The following is a 19063-nucleotide window of genomic DNA, read 5'->3' on the forward strand; positions in this document are numbered from 1 at the left end:
ATATTATATAAAGTCCGTTTTTGTTTCTAGGCAAAATGACATAAGATCTGCAAAGCATGTTAAGAAATATTTGTTAGGTACAACCATGGCTGGGCCTTTGTGAAAACTCTGATTTGGATGGACCACAGGGCTCATCCAGTATATCAATTCCTCTGTTCTTACCACTTTACTAAAGGGCCTGCTCCTCTGGTTATTTTTGGCAGTTACTGCTAATAGCTCACTCCTTCCTGTAGCAGGAGTAAGAGGTGACTGTAAACATACTCTCTAGATGTGTAAAACGGAAGTGACCATCTTAGTTTTGTTGGATGTCAGAATAGAGCTACTCTAGTCCAACCTCCTCAGTTCACAGGTGAGAACACTGATGCCCAGAGAGAGATAAGGGACCTGCCTATGTTATTGCTAGTGTTTGTAGCAAAGATTCTCGCTTCCAAATGAACTCCACAACTTATGGCCACTGTTACGAACCCTGGATGGAATGATAAATCACTAAGTCTAACATCTTCATTTTATAGTTGGGGAAGCAGACACAGACAGGAAGAGATACCCAGGGTCATTTGGAATTCCCTAATTCGAATCTAGGTTTCTTTCCCGTGTACAAAGTAGCCTCCTCCTGACTAACCACCTGATACTAAGCCAAATCTTTTTCACTTCTAAATTCCTAGTCCCTGGCACATGGCTGGCACGCAGACGAACAAGTGCCAGAATGAATCTTAAGACACTGTAAAAGCTCACTTTGCAATTAAATGATTTAAATTCTCATAAACAGTCTTCCAGTTGATGGGCAATTCGGCAATAATTCAAAATAAGGCATTTCTTCTTTAGGTAGCTGCCTCCTTAGGACAAATAAATACACCACTGGCTGTATTATACAGGCTCTAAAGTCAGGCTGACTTGTTTTTCAATTCTGTCTCAGTCCCTTACTAGCTGTGTGACCTTGCCCACATAACTCAATCATTTTATGTTTGTTTATTCAACTGTAAAATTAAGATAATAATGCCTCCTATCTCATGAGACTCACATGGGGATTTAGTGAAATAACACATGTAACTTGGCACATAGTAGCCACTCAATAACTATCAATTTTCTCTTTTTACACAATGGTCTGCCTAATAAATGTCGAAAACTAGCAGTGAAATATTTTCCTGTTGCTAATGGTAAACTAGCAGTGTGACCATTAGGAAAGACAGTTAAAGGCCAAAGAACCTCCAGGAAGAAATTTTCTTGGGGATTTATGTGAAAAATATCTAGCACATCCAAATGTGAGTAAAACTCCTCCCTTGCTTAAAGTAAAAGCATGCCAAGAGTTAGCTACAGCAGTCACAAAAAAATTTATTGCTTGATCTAATCATTAGGGTTTAAAAGAAAAAAGTTCTCTCTTTTTTTAAGATTGGCACCTGCGCTGTTGCCACTTTTTTTTTTCTTTTTTCTCCCCAAATTCCCCCAGTACATAGTTGTACATTTTTTTAGTTGTGGGTCCAGCCAGTTGTGGCATGTGGGACACCGCCTCAGCAGGGCCTGATGAGCGGTGCCATGTCCGTGCCCAGGATCCGAACCGGCCAAACCCTGGGCCACCAAAACGGAGCGCGCAAACTTAAGCACTCGGCCATGTGGCCGGTCCTCTTGTTCTCTTGATTTCTTCTAAAACTACTAATATTCTGGTAGCATAATATGCTACTCATGTGAGCACAAAGTTGTGCTTTTGAAAAAGCAGGACTTCATGGAAATGACAAAATGGCAAATTCCTCTGGAAAGCAAATGTGCTTAGATCACTCTGGCTCATGTTTGTGGCTACAGGAATTTGTTTTCCATAGAGTTCATACAGATACACAACCTCAAGCGTCCTCAGTTAAGTGTTTTCTGTCATAATACTCAATGTTGATGTATTAAGAATCAGGAGGTTTGTTATTAAAAACAAAACTATACTTACTTGGAGAGGGATTTCCAGAATCTTCTTGGATCATTTTAGATAGTTACAGAGGTAACCTGACCAAGATCATCATCCCCTACCCATACCCTAGTGTTTAGATCCTGTAAAGATTCAGGGTAATTAACAAATGTGCTTCGGCTAAAGACCCACTCCTAGAGCTCAACACAAATGAGAAAAACCCTTCATGACATTCAACCATTCTGCTGTAGTTACAGAAAATGTGAAACTACATCACTGTCTCTTAAGAGAACAGCTATGGAAAACTGATTTTCTTAGTCTCAAATCTAATCTGCTAATCTGATTAATTTGTAACCAGGGGTCCCCCATCACGTATACCATGACAGTCTCCCGAAGTATATTGCACTCTATTTTAAGCTAAATATTAGGAAAGACCAGTTCTCCATTTACCTTAATTATTATAACTACAATGTATCAAATACTTATGTCCCTTTAAGTACCGCTTGTAAATGCTGTACTAATATCAAACTAAGCGCATGCCTTTATTAGAAAACACAGGCATACTGAGAACAGCAGGGAAGTTGGAGATAAGTGATTGTAAGAGAAAACAGCTGTCTTGGAATTTTTTCACATTTATTCTTTTAACTCCAGTTTCTTCCGCCACCCACTCCTCACAACACTTTCCCAAAAATAAGACCAAAGGAAAACATTCGGGTGACATACAAAAAGACAATATTTATTTTACTCAAGCTTTCCTATAAGAAGTTAAACAACTTTTGGCATTACCAAAAATGTTCTTAACATTGTTTCACAAATTCCTTCAGTGCCTAGATGAAGAAAAAATTTATCTGAATGAAAGAGTAAGAATGACCATTCCTACAGTGAGTTTACTTAGGTATGTAGAGAAAAAAATCCATATAGGCTAGACATAAAATAGTAATTAACCTACTAGCTTCCTACAAGTGATGGATATCCCACTGATGTGTTCAGGTCTCCAAGAGCTCCCAAGACCTGGGGATCACTTTTCAGCAATTATCAAACCACCACAGGTACTCCCATGATTCACTGCCCTCTTTTCCCTCAAGTATTTTACTGCTAAAAGAGGAGGATGGAAACAAAATACAATTTCCCCACTCCCAGGCTGCATGACTGTCAGCATCAAGAGTTCCTTGGGTAAGAGAATATCAAAGCATGCCCCCATTGCCAACTAAATAAAATAACAAGAAAAATGGCTTTGGGTGAGGCATTTAGGTGTTTTGCTTCCCAGAATTATAAGAGACCTGGCTAGGAAGTAATCTCATTCCTACACAGAAAAATGAAATATTCTTTCTAGAGAACAGTAGGACAAAGTGGAACATCCACGCCTGTCTCCCAGCCTCAATCTGACCCCAAAACTAAAAGCACAGGGAGGAAGCGCCTTGACATCTACCATCACTGCAAACCCCAATTTCCGCAGAAAAGCCAGGGCACAGCGCTCCTCCACCGCGGTCGGTGCAAGCAGGTTGCGGCTTTTGCCCAAACCTGTGAAGAGCAGGGATCTCTGATCTTTCCTCCCTTAACAGCAGGAATTCCAAGTAGCATCATCTGATTAATATGAATGGGTGAATGTCTGGAGAACTTGTGATATACAGTTAAGATCCTACCAGTAATCTGAGTCTATGTGTGTGAGGAAAGAAACACTGAAGGGGGGCTTCTCATTTCCATACTTCTTTAAATTTGGAGTAAGTAGGAGGAGCAGAGGGAATATATATATGGATATGTAGTGGGGATGGGTGAGAATGGAACCCTAGCGTATGCAAAAAAAAAAAAATACAAATGTTGGAGCCTTGGATGCTGGCTCTTGATATAAGACATGAAACCTATTAATAACCATTTGTGGCAGTAAGGGAAAAGAGGAATCCTAGAGCCCGTGTTATAAAAAGACACCACTATTCTTTTTTTTTCTTAAGCAAATAGCAAAGTTCTAAGTGAAGATAATAACTCCTTTCTGTTTAGAAAATGCGTAGAGAAAAAGTAAATGCTGAAAACCTTCAAATAAATGCAGACTCACACAACAGCTACAAAATATGCAAGAATTAGTCATTGTTTCTTAGCCTACTCACACTTTACCTGAGATGCAAATTACTCCCTGCTCTCGAGGTACTCTGAGCAGATTTATATTCTAATTCCTAATGAAAGGGGAAAGACTACAACACAGGGAATAAGGGAGAGTGCAAAAGGGGACGTCAGTGTGGGAACTGGAAAATCGAAAGGTCTGAGAAATGACTGGTGATAAAAAAGAAAGTGGTAAGAACTGAGGAGTCCCAACTAGTCCCTCCTTTGAGGGAGTCCGTGCCTCACACCCGGGGGCCTAGCACAATCTAGACACATAGTGAGTACTTGATCTGAGTAGCAGAGGTGAAGACAAAAACAATGCATCATTAGAGACTACAGTGGTTCAAACTCTAATACCCAATAAGTCATTCTGCCTCCACTGCCCTTAAAAGCCTGCAATGGCTTTGAAAGTTCTTGGTAAAGAAGCTGCCTCTGCTTTTTCTGTAGTTGTCATCATCAGGGCCAACACTGATGCCTGGGCCTTTCAAAGCAGAAGAAAACGCTGCTGAAGGGGATGCTGATTCTGGACTGTTAAAAGTTTAAATAGCCACAACCGTTACTCAATGGAATCCCAAACAACAGATAATAGATTTTATCAATTTTGCTTGCTAGATGTTCTCTGTGACTCAAGTTTGACATTAGCATTTGCACCCAAAATGAGTTCCCCCACAAATAAAATTTGTTGGTATTGTTCGACACAAAGAATACAAAGCAGACATAGATCCCTCAAGAAGTTGTCACAACTCTTGACAAGATTAACTCTCCTGCAATCATCACCTTTTGTTTTGTCCCCTAGTTTGAAGCCTTCACAAAAGATAGATATCTTTTATAATTCAACAAGAATGACTCTGCTCTCTTCTCCAAAGGGTTCATTATTTTTAGTTTTTTCGGTGCACGACTCAACATAAAGACCTGTGGCTCTTATGAGCTGCCTGTTTTTAAATGGTCCAGTAGTTTCCGTTTCCATTTGACAAGTTCCCAGATAACAGATGGAGAATGGGATGAATCTTCGCAAGGTCACACTGAAGGTTAAAATAAATTATCCCCATCACTGAGAGGCTCTCTTCAGGTTTTCTATCAGCACTACAGAGTCAGTTTCCTCTTTGGTTTGCTTCTCATAGATGTCATACTTCTTCCAGTGCTGGAAGGGAGGAAAACACAGAAACGATGACTCTTCTAAACAATGTTCTTTCCCTGAGTACTCACAGCCAATGCTTATTTTTAGGTTTGCGTGCACGGAACCATGACTGTATGTTTTCCTGTTTGTTTTTTTTTTTTTTTTTTGACCTAAGAATCTTCATCTATTTGAACAGTTAATGAAACAAAACAATCAGGAATTAACATTAGAGGGGGGAAAGCATAGAATTGTTATAAGACATTTAATGACTATCTCGAGAGAGAAACAAATTTGGACATCTTCAAAATTGGAAACAGTCTTTTGAAGAAGAATAAAAGGGTGGCCAATTTTTCTTACTTCAACCTTTATTTTCTTACTACTCAAATTTGACCATTATTCCCAAGATATAATAGGCTCAAAAAGTCAATAGCATTTAGGTGAAAGACAATATATAAAATGTCCCCAAACGTCTTAGTGCAGTTAAAATTTTGGAAAGACTCTGTATTAATAGCTTCATGGAACATCATTTGCTAGAACAGGGAATTATGCATAAGGTAAGTTCATCTCAAATTCAAATTTAAGTGTGTCTCTTACGGTGAAAGCCAATATCCTGGCCCTTGCCTTCTTTACTTACAAATCAAGGGAAAGGGTGAAACCTGAGCTCAGTCTTCTCATCTGTAAAATAAAGTTGTTAGACTAAACCAGGGGCCAGCAAACTGTGGTCTAAGGGCCAAATTCAGAAGGCTACCTGTTTTTTTAAATAAAGTTTTCGTGTTTTTTTTTTTTTTGAGGAAGATTAGCCCTGAGCTAACTACTGCCAATCCTCCTCTTTTTGCTGAGGAAGACTGGCCCTGAGCTAACATCCATGTCCATCTTCCTCTATTTTATATGTGGGATGACTACCACAGCATGGCTTTGGCTAAGCGGTGCCATGTCCGCACCCGGGATCCGAACCAGTGAACACCAGGCTGCCGAGAAGCGGAGCGTGCACACTTAACCACTGCACCACCAGGCCAGCCCTTAAATAAAGTTTTATTGGAACACAACCATGCCCATTTGTTTGTGTATTGTCTACGGCTGTTTTCCTGCTATAAGAGCAGAGTTGAGTCGCTATGACAAAGACGAATAGCTTGCTAAGCCAAAATTATTTACTATCTGACCCTTTACAGAAAAAGTTTGTCAACCCCTGCACTAGGTTATTTCTAAGCTCCTTTTCTGCTCTGAAGTTTTATGGTTCTATAAGCTTAGGAAAGGAAACAGAAAAGAGAAAAACAGAAACACGAGCAACAATGACTCTTCAGTTGCCTCAGGTTGTGCAATTGGAGATGGACTGAGCAAGTCAGGAGCATCCAGTCTTAGCATATGGAGGGATGAGTTGGGAAACACTGCTTGAAATAGCAAAATCATTCTAAATAAATTATATAACCCTGATGCTCCTAGTGGAATGGCTAAAATAAAAAATACTGACAATTCCAAGTGCTGACAAAGATACAAAATGATTGGATCCCTCAAATATTGTTGGTGGAAACATAAAATAGTACAGCCACTATGGAAAACAGTCTGACAGTTTCTTATAAAATGAAATATACACTTAGCACAGGACCTAGAAATCCCACTCCCAGGTATTTACCCAAGAGAAATGAAAACACATGTCCAAACAAAGACCTCTACATGAATGTTTATGAGAGCTTTATTCATAAAAGCCAAAAATTGGAAACAATCCCAACGTCCTTGAACCACTGAATGGTTAAATAAACTGTGGTACAGCCATAGCAGAGAATACTGCTCAGCAATAAAAAGAAGTGAATTACTGACACATGCAACAACATGGATGGCTCTTAAGTGCATTATGCTAAGTAGAAGGAGCCAGACTCAAAAAGTCTATGTACTGTATGATTCCATTTATATGACATTCCGGAAAAGGCGAAATCTGAGGGACAGAAAGCAGACCAGTGGTTGCAAGGGTATAGGGTCAGGGGAGGACGGGCTTGACTGTGAGGGGAACTTTCTGGGGTATGATGGAAATGTTCTGTATCTTGCTTGAAGTGGTGGCTACAAAACTGCATACATTTGCTAACACTCTTCTATCTGTACACTTCAAAAGAGTACATTTAACTGTACATAAGTCAAACCAAAAAACCTGATTGTTAAAAATGTGAAATACACAGATGTCTAATAAAAAACAATCTTAAAAAATTTTATAACTTTGAAAAAATGGCATATTCAATAAATGGCACTAAGACGACTGGCTAACCATTTGAAAAATAAAGTTAAACCCTGCTTCACAGCCTACATCGCTAAATTCCCTATGGACTAAAGACCTAAATGTAAAAACAAAATCAAATAAGCACTAGAAAAATATATTGTGCAACAATTACATAAATCTGAAGCAGGAAAGGGCTTTCTACACATAAAAAATAAAGGAAGATTTGACTGCATAAAAAATAAAACAAATTCGTACATCATTAATCATCCTAAATACAACACAAAAGCAAACATAGATGACAGGCCAAAGGATTAATATGTGAGGTATAAAGACAGCTTTAAAAGCCACTAAGGAAAAGATGAACATGGCAGGGAAAACATGGACAATGAACAAGAATTTCACAAAAAGAATAAATTCAAGCCAATGAACATAAGAAAAAAATATAAAAGTTGATATGTAAAATAAAAACAAGATGCCCTTTTCTCATCTATTGTCAAGAATTGTTTTTAAAACTAGATATACTTATTCTGGCAAAAGCGTGGCAAAACAACCACTCAGACATGCTGTTGGTAGGTATATAAGTTCGTATAACCTCGTTGTAATCTATGCTTCCTGTGAAAAATTTAACTGTATATATTATAATGCCCCATTTCCTTAATACGAAGGAATCATACCCTATATATGTAAGCAGGGTGCTTAATTTAACAGTGTATATCTTTTTATACATCAGTAAATTAGATCTACCTCATTTTCTTTAACCTCTGCATAATATTTCATTGCATGAATGCACCATAACTTACTTAACCAATATCCTTAATAGATATTTAACTTGTATATCCTTTCTGGATGACAATTTGTCAATATCAATCAGTTTAAAATGCATGTAATCTCCTTTGATCCAGCAATCTTACTTATAACATTTTATCCCAAGAAAGTAATAAAATATATATGCTAATATTTGCTGTGAAATGCTATCTATAATAATGAAATTTAGAATTCATCTAAATGCCCAACAAAAGAGACTTGGTTAAGTACATGATGATATAGTCACACAGTGGAAAACTATTTAGCCACTCAAAAGTATATTATAGGACCAGGGTTAGCAAACTGCTTCTGTAAATGGCCAGATGATAAATATTTGCAGCTTTGAGGGTCATACAGACTCTGTCCCAATAACTCAACTCTGCCGCTGTAGCGTGAAAGCAGCCGTAGATAATATGTAAATGAACAGGCGTGGCTGTGCTCCAACAAGACTTCCTTCATGGACACTGAAACTTGAACTTCACATCATTCTCATGTGCCATGACATAATACTCATCTTTAGATTTTTTTCAAGTATCTAAAAGTATAAAAACCATGCTTAGCTTGCAGGCTGCACACAAACAAGTGGCAGGCAGGATTTGGCCCATGGTCTGGAGTTTACAGTGAACTCCTGGGAGGAAGGAGATGGTTGGCAGCACGGTTTTTGCATCTCCCCAAATGCCTCCATAAAAAACACAAGTAGGAAAGCAAAACCAAAACCCACAGATACAATCTACAACAAAACCAGATGAAAATGACTTCCGCGACGAACCTTGAAACATGAGTGGGTGGGGACAAAGTAGAAGTAGCTACAAGACCAGAATGGTATCAGCTGCGGCAGGCTATCGAGAGGGAATCAGCAGGGCACCTGATAGACCTAGGAACTCTAAAATAACTCGCTCAAAGCTCAGCAAGATAATCTATGAACAAGAGCAGAGATTGGCGGGGGTGTGCACGTTCGAATGGCAACTGAATGCAAGGAGTCCATGGTACAGCCTGGGAGCCGCCTGGGCCCCAGGAACTTTCAAAACCACCCAAAGCTCCCTTCCAGGGCAAAGGCCCACTCTGAGGAGAAATTGGTGGGAATAGACTGCACATTGGCCAGGACAGGGACAAGACAGACAAAATAGAAAGTCTAGATGAAAGGCGAGGATGCGGACAGGCAGGGCCAGAAGATTTCAGAAAGGAATTCATTATAATTTTGAACAACTCTCAAAAGCAATAGAAGATGGAACTGTAGAGCCATGAAATTAGAAAAAACCTACCCCAAATCAAGCCTCCTTCTAAAACTTCAGGGAAACTAGTTTCATGTAAAAATAAGCAACAGAATACTATCTTTACAGAATTAAAACATGCCAGAAAGAGATGTTCACAAAAATAGATGAAAACTATAATCTAATATTTCAAAACTAGCTAAAATATATTTAGAAAAAGTTACATGATATGAAAAATGTACATGATATGGAAGAATATAAAAATTTGGAATAAGAACAACTCAGAAAGGACATGACAAAACTCTGGAAAGAATTAGAAGTAAGATAAAATAATCATTTCAGAAATGAAGACTAAGCCAGAAGGAACACAGAGGCAAACAAACACAACAGATAATACCTTAAGAGAAACAGAAGATGAAAAGGAGGATTTTTTTAATCAAAAAGAAACTAAGGTGGGGCCTGCTTGGTGGCATAGTGGTTAAATTCACGTGCTCTGCTTTGGTGGCCGGGGGTTCACAGGTTTGGATCCTGGGTGCGGACCTAAACTGCTCGTCAAGCCATGCTGTGGCAGTATCCCACACAAAATAGAGGAGGATTGGCACAGACGTTAGCCCAGTGACAATCTTCCTCAAGCAAAAAGAGGAAGATTGGCAACAGATGTTAGCTTAGGGCCAATCTTACTCACACACACAAAAAAAAAAAGAAGGAAAGAAAGAAATGAAGGTGAATGAAAATTATTCAAGAGGATGTGACAAACATAGAAGACAGTCAAAGAAAACAAGGGAAGAGAATAACAAAGAATGACCAATAACACCAAGACATATTCTGGTAAAATTACTGGACTTTTGAAGAAAAAAAATCTTTTGACAACCAGGCAGAAAAGACCAAGTGTTTAACACAGAAAGAAAATTACATTGTCAGCAGACTTTGACAACATTTTATGCCAGAAGAAAACAGATGACGTATTTAAGATACCCAAGGCAAGAACATGTGAGCCAGACACTTTATATCTAGCTAAAACGACCGTCAATTATTAATGCAGCAAACTCCATCAACGTGTAAATAATTCAGGGAATGCTGGTCCCATGAATCCTTCTTGAGAAAACTTTCAGCGTTACAAACAACCAAAACGGCTGGAGAGACACTGACATAAAGACCAGTAGTGAGTATCAGATAAACACCCACACGGAATGAAGACTAAATGAGGGCTCTAAAGGAGACACGATCCTACAGAATGGCCTTACGCACTGATGGTGTAGACGCTGGACAACTCTAAAAATGGGGAGACTGGGGAGAGCATATAGAAAAATTGCTATTTTCAATAATCATTAAGAAATATTTTATAATTTATCAAAAGTTCAGGAATTCCTTTAGTTCCACCTGTTTCTTTCCTATCTGTTAAATTTAAATAAAACTAAACATGAGCATTTTATTAAAACATGTAACAGAATATGACTGGTTAAAAGTGTGGACTGAAGAATCAGGATGCCCGGGTTCAGATCCCAGCTCTGACACTTGCCAGTTACGTTTAGATCCTGGCTCTGCTGGGTACCAGCAGGGTAACCTTGAGCAAGTTACACACAACCCCTCCGGTGCCTCATTTTCTTCATCTGTTTGAAGGAGATAATATCCACTGCAGGATGACGACAGATTAATGAGGGAAGTGCTTAGAAAAGTGTCTGACACATAGTAAAAGTTCAGTAAGTCAGAACTATTATTGTTGTTGTTATTGCTATTATTCCATTTACCAATAAAAGTATTTCCATTTCTCTATGTTGTTGAAGTAGCAGTAAATATGGGTATGTCTGGGTGACAGTATTAAGAATGATTTCATTTTTCTCTTTCAATTATCTGTATTTCTAATTTTTCTACAATACATACATATTGCTTTTAAAAGAAAAAATATTTTAAGTTTTAAAAACGCACCCTGAACATTACACTTTCATTGGTTTCTGGTCATGAGATCCATTGCTTAGCTGTGCCTTTTTCATTTCTAAAACTTGGATTACTCTCATTTTCACCCATCTAGCATCAGGGCCTTTTCCTGAGCACTGCTTCTTTGTAAGGTAAAAGGAACGAATGCAAAGGGTCTGACCTGTTATTCAATTTTGTGAATTATACATCACTGTAATTTTAAAATTACTTGTAGAAAAAAATAATAAATCCACAAAACTACCAGTCTGTAATTCAATTCTTACACTGCCAATTTTGTAAACAAGGTAGTCAACAATAGAATAATGGCCAGAGATGAAAAACATCATAAATGAAAAAAGTCAGTGTTTAGGAAGCTAACACAACTGGCTTTTAGTTGTTAGTCATCTAATCCCAGCAAAACAGTGTGTTACACGGCTTTTATATTTTAAAGAAATAAACAAATTTCATAGTCTAATGGAACATCAAGTCTCAATTTAGGAGTACTTTCGAGACTTGGTTATCTCCCACAGTGAGCTTTCCGTGCAAGTGAAGCGGGTCCCACGCACTGAAGCACCATGGGAAACAATGGCCTGTTGTATACAAGGAGACAGGTGACATGGCCCGGTTTTCTTCAGATCAACCTTCACAAGAGAAAGTTGTACAGCGGGAATGGTAGATTCTCATGCCCTAAAATCATTGCACCTTTAAGAAGAACTAGTCGAATGTGGTGTGGAGGGGCCTAATTTGGTATCATTTAGGTGGCTGTTAACCCAAATCCCTGACTTTCAAGAGGGATAATTAAAGGGAAAGAATTAAACACGTACCTGCCTTTCCAGCAGAAACTGAATTTCAGAACAACCAAAGAGCCTTGCGGATGCCTGAAAGCAGTGCTTTATAGAAAAGTGCTGGCTCATCAATGTAGATTAAATGGTACATGAAAAAAATCATTTCACAGCCCCTCTTGAAATTACTGGTTCTTACAAGGATACCAACTGGCATAAAAAGCAGTAGCTGAAGCGCTGACAGGGTGCTAACATAGCACCACACAGATTATTTTCAGGTGGCAAGGGGGGGAATAAGTGTAGATGGCAGAAGGGGACACGCTGTTATCACCTTAAATACAGTGGTCAATCTTAGCCTCACTAATGGTGGGACAACTGGGTATTATCTGACTCCTGACAACTGAAACAGTTGGAAAGGTTTAAATATGGACTGAGTATTAGAGGATATTAAGGAATTAATAATTTTTAAAGTGCAGTCATGCTATTTTTGCTATGTAAGAAAGTATTCTTAGTTTTTAAAGATAATACTGAAGTAAAAAAAAAATCAGCAGTATTTGGAAGTCAACTCCAAGTTAAAAAGCTGCTTTCCAATCAGGAATGCAAAATTGGCACAGGAATGAAAACATAATTGGTTTCTAAGAAGTGGGGGGAGACTAGATAATTTTTTATGGTGCAGAAGAAATGCAGATACAGAGGAGAAGCAATTCCCTCTGCACAGCACCCCCCCTCTAACCCACTGCCAAATCTGGGCAGCAGCCCAATTAGTCACAAAGAAAAGGCAAGCAGCGGAGCAACAGGGAGAAACACTGTTGGCCAAAATGTTACTACAGTGATGAACAAAACAGGGTCCAAACACTAGAAACCTTAAGGAAAACTATACAGAAGATTGAATTTCTTTGTGGCCACACCTGAATAAGTTCTTTTTTTTTTTAAAGATTGGCACCTAGGCTAACAACTGTTGCCAATCTTCCTTTTTTTTTTAAAGATTGGCACCTGGGCTAACAACTGTTGCCAATCTTTTTTTCTTTTCTGCTTTATCTCCCCAAACCCCCCCTGTACATAGTTGTATATCTTAGTCGCAGGTCCTTCTAGTTGTGGGATGTGGGACGCCACCTCAACGTGGCCTGACGAGCGGTGCCATGTCGGAGCCCAGGATCTGAAGCCCGGGCCGCCGCAGCGGAGCGCGCGAACTTAACCACTCTGCCACGGAGCCAGCCCTAAATAAGTTCTTTTAAGAACCACTATTGATGGTGTAGTGTGGAAGAAGAAAGTGTTTAGAAAGGGCATGGATTATTTCTTTGGACTAGGAGTCAGTAACTTTGGGTTACAATGGCTTCTAGTTCAGGTTCTGCAATTACCTCTCGCTGTGGTAGTCGTTGAGAAATTTCTCTGTGGCCCCCAATGTTCCCATCTCTAAAGTGACGGGGTAGGATGAGAATCTACAGGGTTTTTTTGTTTGTTTTTTTTTTCAATTTTATTTTTCCTTTTTCTCCCCAAAGTCCCGTGGTACATAGTTGTATATGTTCAGTTGTGGGTTCTTCTAGTTGTGGCATGTGGGACGCCACCTCAGCATGGCCTGATGAGTGGTGCCATGTCCGCACCCAGGATCCAAACCAGCGAACCCTGGGCCACCGAAGCAGAGTGCGTGAACTTAACCACTCTGCCACGGGGCCAGCCCTAGAGTTTTTAAGATGTATAATCAAAGATAAATAATTAAACATGTAAAAATCCACCTCATTAGACGACCTCTAGGGCCATGTTCATTATATAATTCAATGGTTCTAGGAATAAAAAGTTAGCCTTTCTGTTGCATATGCAGTTCAATTTGTAAGGATTTCTGTCATGTAGAGAAAGAGGATTATTCATTTGGTTAAATGCAAACATGAAAATTTGTTCTATTACCCTTTCCCCTGTCTGGCATTTTTATTATACTTTTAGTTTTAAACACTGATTTTATTTAATGGTCTGCAACCACTACAAACAAAAACATCTTACACTTTCAGTGGTCCATTGTGTCAGTGTGTCCGCCTCACTAAATTACAGAATTATCTGACTCATCGGGACAACATATTATCCTCCAGACAGCAAATTGAAAAAAAGCAATTTTCCCATCTCTGAGAAAGATAATTGATCTGATTTTGCTGTGAATGTTACCATCATTCACTCTATCACCCAGGCTTGAAACCTTAAAATTATTTTTTACTTTCCCCACCTTTCATCGCCCACACAGAGTCACCAAGTCGTAATGAGTTTCCTTCAATAATGTCTCTTGCATCAATCTCTGCTACCACCCAAGTTCAAGTCCCTATTATCTCTCAGACCTGGATGACCACAACATTCTCTCTTCCCTTAACGACTTGTACAGGGGTTCTTTTTATCATAAAAGCAATACAGGCTTATTATAGGCAATTTGAAAATCTCGGTAAGGTAGAAAGAGAATAATATCAATTATCCCCAATCTTTCTGCCCAGAGATAATCATTTGACTCATTTCCTTCCACTCGTCATTCTATGTATAGATTAAGGCATTTTTTTAAATTAAGATTATAATATACTACACATTTATGTTTCTTACTTTTATAACATGAATATTTTGCTATGACATTAAATGCTTTGAAAATCTATCTTTTTTAAACCATCCTTGAGCCACTGTTGGATTATTCCCGCAAAATAGATGACTAAAAGTATAATCACAAGATTAATGATTCTTGTTATATTTTACCAAGCTGCCCCCCAGAAAGACTGAATACCATTTTACAGGCCCATGAGCAGTGCAGGAAAAGTGCCAGTTCCCCACCCACTTGTTAACACTGGGTACTATTACTTTTTTAGGAACTTATTAGGCTGGAAATTTATATCTCATCAATGCTTTGGCTGTATGTTTTATATATATTAGTGAGTCCAAACATGTTTGCACAGATACTGGGCATTTGTGTCACAGCACTTTCACTAGTCTTCATTCTGCTAAGATGGCGAGCCACTTCAAATGTCTTTCAAGAGTCTGGCATGTTAGGTCAATGTGTGAAACCACAGTGGGAACTGGAAATGGCAGGGCCTGAGATGAACTGGTAGAGTGTGTGTCCTGGTTAGGATTCCAAGTTGAAAAATTTTAAATATCTCACACTGGACAAACAAAACACCTACGGGGCAAATTCAGGGCGAGGGTGCCAGTTTGCTACCAAGCTAGTGCCTCCCCTCTCTAATCCATTCCCTCCAGATTGTTGTCAGAAAGATATCCTAGTATCTTTCCATATAAGGCCAATCATAATGTGACTCTAAATATTTTCCTCATAACTCACTATCCCAACCTTCTACTGCTATCATACAGAACTCTTTGAAGGTGGTGAGGTTCTTGAGGACAAGCATCCTATCTTACAAGAGGCAATGTGGCACAGTGGAAAGAGAGAGAGAACTCTGGAATCAGACAGTCCTGGGTCAAATCGAACCTAACTACCTACTAGCTGTGTGACCTCACTAAAGTGACTTAACCTCACTGAGGCTCCATTTCCTCATCTATAAAATGGTACTAACAGCACCTGCACCACAGGCCGGTTATGAAGATTCAGTAAGGGAATATAAGCAAAGAGCTTAATATGGTATGTACACATAGCAGACTTTCAAAAACTGGTTAGAGTTGTTAGAATATTTGCACAATTCCCAGCCTCCAGCATTGACCACAGTAGCTGGTGAAATGAAGAAAGAGACACTGGTAATCCAAAGGAAAATATCTGTAACAGGGATTTTCGAAGTGTGGTCCACAAACTATCCTGCCAGGACAGGAATCACCTGTGGGCTCCGGTTAAATATGCAGATTCCTGGGACTCATCGCAGACCTGCTGACTCAGAATCTCCGGAGGGAGGGCCCAGGCTTCTACATTCTTACAAGCATTCCAGTTGATTGTCACTCAGCTAAAGTTGAAGAATCACTGGTTGCCAGTCACCTCAGTGTACAATCCCCTTATCAGGTGCCTGACTTCTGGACCCAGCTGCCGAGTGGTACCCTATCCCCAGGGTCTGGCAGAGTTACCCACTGTCTGTGACCATGACTTGGTGAAAAAGTGATCCAGATGAATACTCCTCTGACAGCACATCGGCCTCCCCGTCTTCCTTCCCTAACCGCATATCATCACTGCCAGTGTGAATCACTCGTTATTACAAGAATTGTTTGGGGATTAAAGATAAATGGAAAGTATTTAGTAATACTAATCACTAACTTACTGAACACCTATAAAGTGCCAAGCATGCTCAGCAGTCTTTATGTACAGTCATGTGTCAATGAATGACGGGGACACGTTCTGAGAGATGCGTCCTTAGGTGATTTTGTCATTGTGCGAACATCACAGAGTGTACTTACACAAACCTAGATTGTATAGCCTACTACACACCCAGGCTACATGGTACTATGTTGGGACCATCATCGTACATGCGGTCCATCATTGACCGAAACGTCATTATGTGGTGCATGACTATTAAATTAACTTAATCCAACATAACAACACTATGAGGCTGGTGTTATCATTACCTCCACTTTACAAATGGGAAAACTGAGGCAGAGAGAGAGAGGTTAAGGAAGTTACCTAAGGTCAAACAGATGGTAAATGACACAGCAGAGATTTGAATCCAGACAATCTGACTCCAGAGTGCAGGCTATTATCTGCTATGCTGTACTGCTTCCCTCAATTAACTGCCCTATGCCTGTTAGTACTAATTTAAGATATATACAATAATATTGATATTTATTTCATTTAGTGTCTTTATTATTTTATTTGGGTGAATGTATTTATCAGAGAAACTTCAAACTCTCTCATTCTCATACGGTCTTAGGTTTTCCAGCCATAAATTCCAGCAGGAGAGTCTGCAGCAAACGAACTCTAACAGTGGGGTCTGCGCTAGTTCCCCATCTTGGGAGGCCAGCTTTCCAGGCAGTAGCACGAACAAAATCTATTTCAATTGTTTACCCCATCTTTATCTTTCTCCAAATCAAGTTTACAAATTATCCAAGAGTCAGAAGCCCCGCCTATTGGGCTAGCTGCATAAAGGAGGCTCCTCCCCCTGCATGTTTGGATCAAATATGTTCCCTACCCCAGGGAGAGAGTGAAGCCCAGTGATGGGAGATGGGCAAAGTATTCTGGAGACTTCTTAGGTGGTACGCTTGGCCTGAGATATATTTTAAATCAGCTCGTCTTTAATCTTTTAGATAAAAAGTACTTTAAAATAATCAATCTAGAAATGAAATTCTGACACATGCTACAACTTGGATGAACCTCAAAAACATCATGCTAAGTGAAAGAAGCCAGACACAAAAGGACAGATATTGTAGGATTCCACTTATATGAGGTACCCAGAATAGGCAAATTCAGAGACACAAAGTAGAACAGATGTTACCAGGGGCTGGGGGCCATGAGGAGTTCTTGTTTAAAGGGCAGTTTCTGTTTGGGATGATGAAAAGGTTCAGGAAATGGTGATAATGGCTGAATGACATTGTAAGTGTACTCACTGCCATTGAACTGTACACTTAAAAACAATTAAAATGGTAAATTTTATGTTATGTATATTTTACCAAAATTTTTAAAAATCCCATAGCCTCAGAAAAAAAAAAAAAAAAACCCACCAATTTCAAACCTCATAGAGTCAGTGCTTACCAGGGTATCATCATTCTGGTCTCCAAACATTTCTTTAAAAATCTTGCCAGGATCAGGAATTGGAGGAAACATAATGATCTTGAGCCTTTAAGAAAACAGACATTTTTGATCACATCTTCCAGCCTATAGGAACGTCCCACTTAAATATAGCCATATTAAAAGAAGGCTTGGACAAAAGACATGTGACACAAGTCATCTTTAGTGATAAAGCAGTTGTGAAGAAATTTCTGAAACAAGCTGAGAAATCAATGTCCTAAGGGCATCAAGTGCGGGTGGAGCAAAAGGGCCATCAGCATAAGCAGACTACTTATACCCTATCATTTTAAAAGTTTTTTTCTAGTTTTATTGAGATATATTTGATAAATAAAAATTGTACAGGGCCGGCCCCGTGGCCGAGTAGTTCAGTTCGCGCGCTCTGCTTCAGCGGCCCAGGGTTTCGCCGGTTCGGATCCTGGGCGCGGACATGGCATCGCTTGTCAGGCCATGCTGAGGCGGCATCCCACATTCCACAACTAGAAGGATCCACAACTAAAAATACACAACTATGTACCAGGGGGCTTTGGGGAGAAAAAGGAAAAATAAAATCTTTAAAAAAAAATTGTATATATTTCAGGGGTACAACGTATTGTTATGATACATGTATATATTGTGAAATGATTACCACAATCAAGCTAATTAATACTCCATCACTTCACATAGTTATGATTGTGTGTGTTATACCCCATCATTTAAATAATAATGGTGCTTTACTTATCATAGACCAAATGGGAGCTTGCTGTTTATAACGTTGAAAAAAATAATCTTCTGAGAGCAGGGTACATTCCTTTTTAATTTTTCTTTTTTTTTCTTACTTCTTCCTCTCTATTTGGCATCTTACAGTACCCTTTGGCAGACCTACCTCTTCTCCTAGGACTCTAAACACTGGTGTGCCCCAGGGTTCGGTCTTTTGTCCTCTTTATCTTACTTCATGAGGGCTCTCTTCCAGTCTTAGGGCTTTAAATCCATTTACATGCCAAGAATACCCAAAGTTCTATCTCCAGCCCACACCTCTCCCTTCAACTCCAGGTTCATGTATACAACTACCTATTTAACATCTCTACTTGGACATCTAATAGGCATCTCAAACTCAGCATGTTCAAAACTGAAGTCCTCACTTTTCCCCTAGAGCCAGCTCTCTTCACAATCTCCTCCATTTCAGTAAATGGCTCCAGCATTCACTCAGTTGCCGAAGCTAAAAATCTAAGTTATCCTTGAATCTTTGATTTCCCTCACATGTCCACAGACAAGCAGCCATCAGCAAGTGCTATCAATTCTACCTTCAAAATATATCCCACATCTGACCACATCTTACTACCTCCATTCTAACCTCCTAGCCCAAGATACCTTCATCTTTCTCCCAAAACACGGCA

At 39.3% G+C, this 19063-nt stretch overlaps 1 protein-coding gene across 1 annotated transcript in view; it reads right to left on the bottom strand.

Annotated features, from left to right (window-relative positions):
• Positions 1 to 2600: 2600 nt before the first annotated feature.
• Positions 2601 to 19063, bottom strand: part of IL13RA1 (interleukin 13 receptor subunit alpha 1) — a 53415-nt gene continuing 36952 nt past the window's right edge. The window contains exons 10-11 of the mRNA XM_046673420.1: positions 17655 to 17739; positions 2601 to 5120 (exon numbers count right to left, since the gene is read on the bottom strand). Coding sequence (XP_046529376.1) covers positions 5028 to 5120; positions 17655 to 17739 — 178 coding nt within the window. The 3' untranslated portion in view covers positions 2601 to 5027. The remainder of the gene's footprint in view (positions 5121 to 17654; positions 17740 to 19063) is intronic.

The sequence above is a fragment of the Equus quagga genome, chromosome 10 (genome assembly GCF_021613505.1).
Source record: "Equus quagga isolate Etosha38 chromosome 10, UCLA_HA_Equagga_1.0, whole genome shotgun sequence".
In the NCBI taxonomy this organism is placed as follows: domain Eukaryota; kingdom Metazoa; phylum Chordata; class Mammalia; order Perissodactyla; family Equidae; genus Equus; species Equus quagga.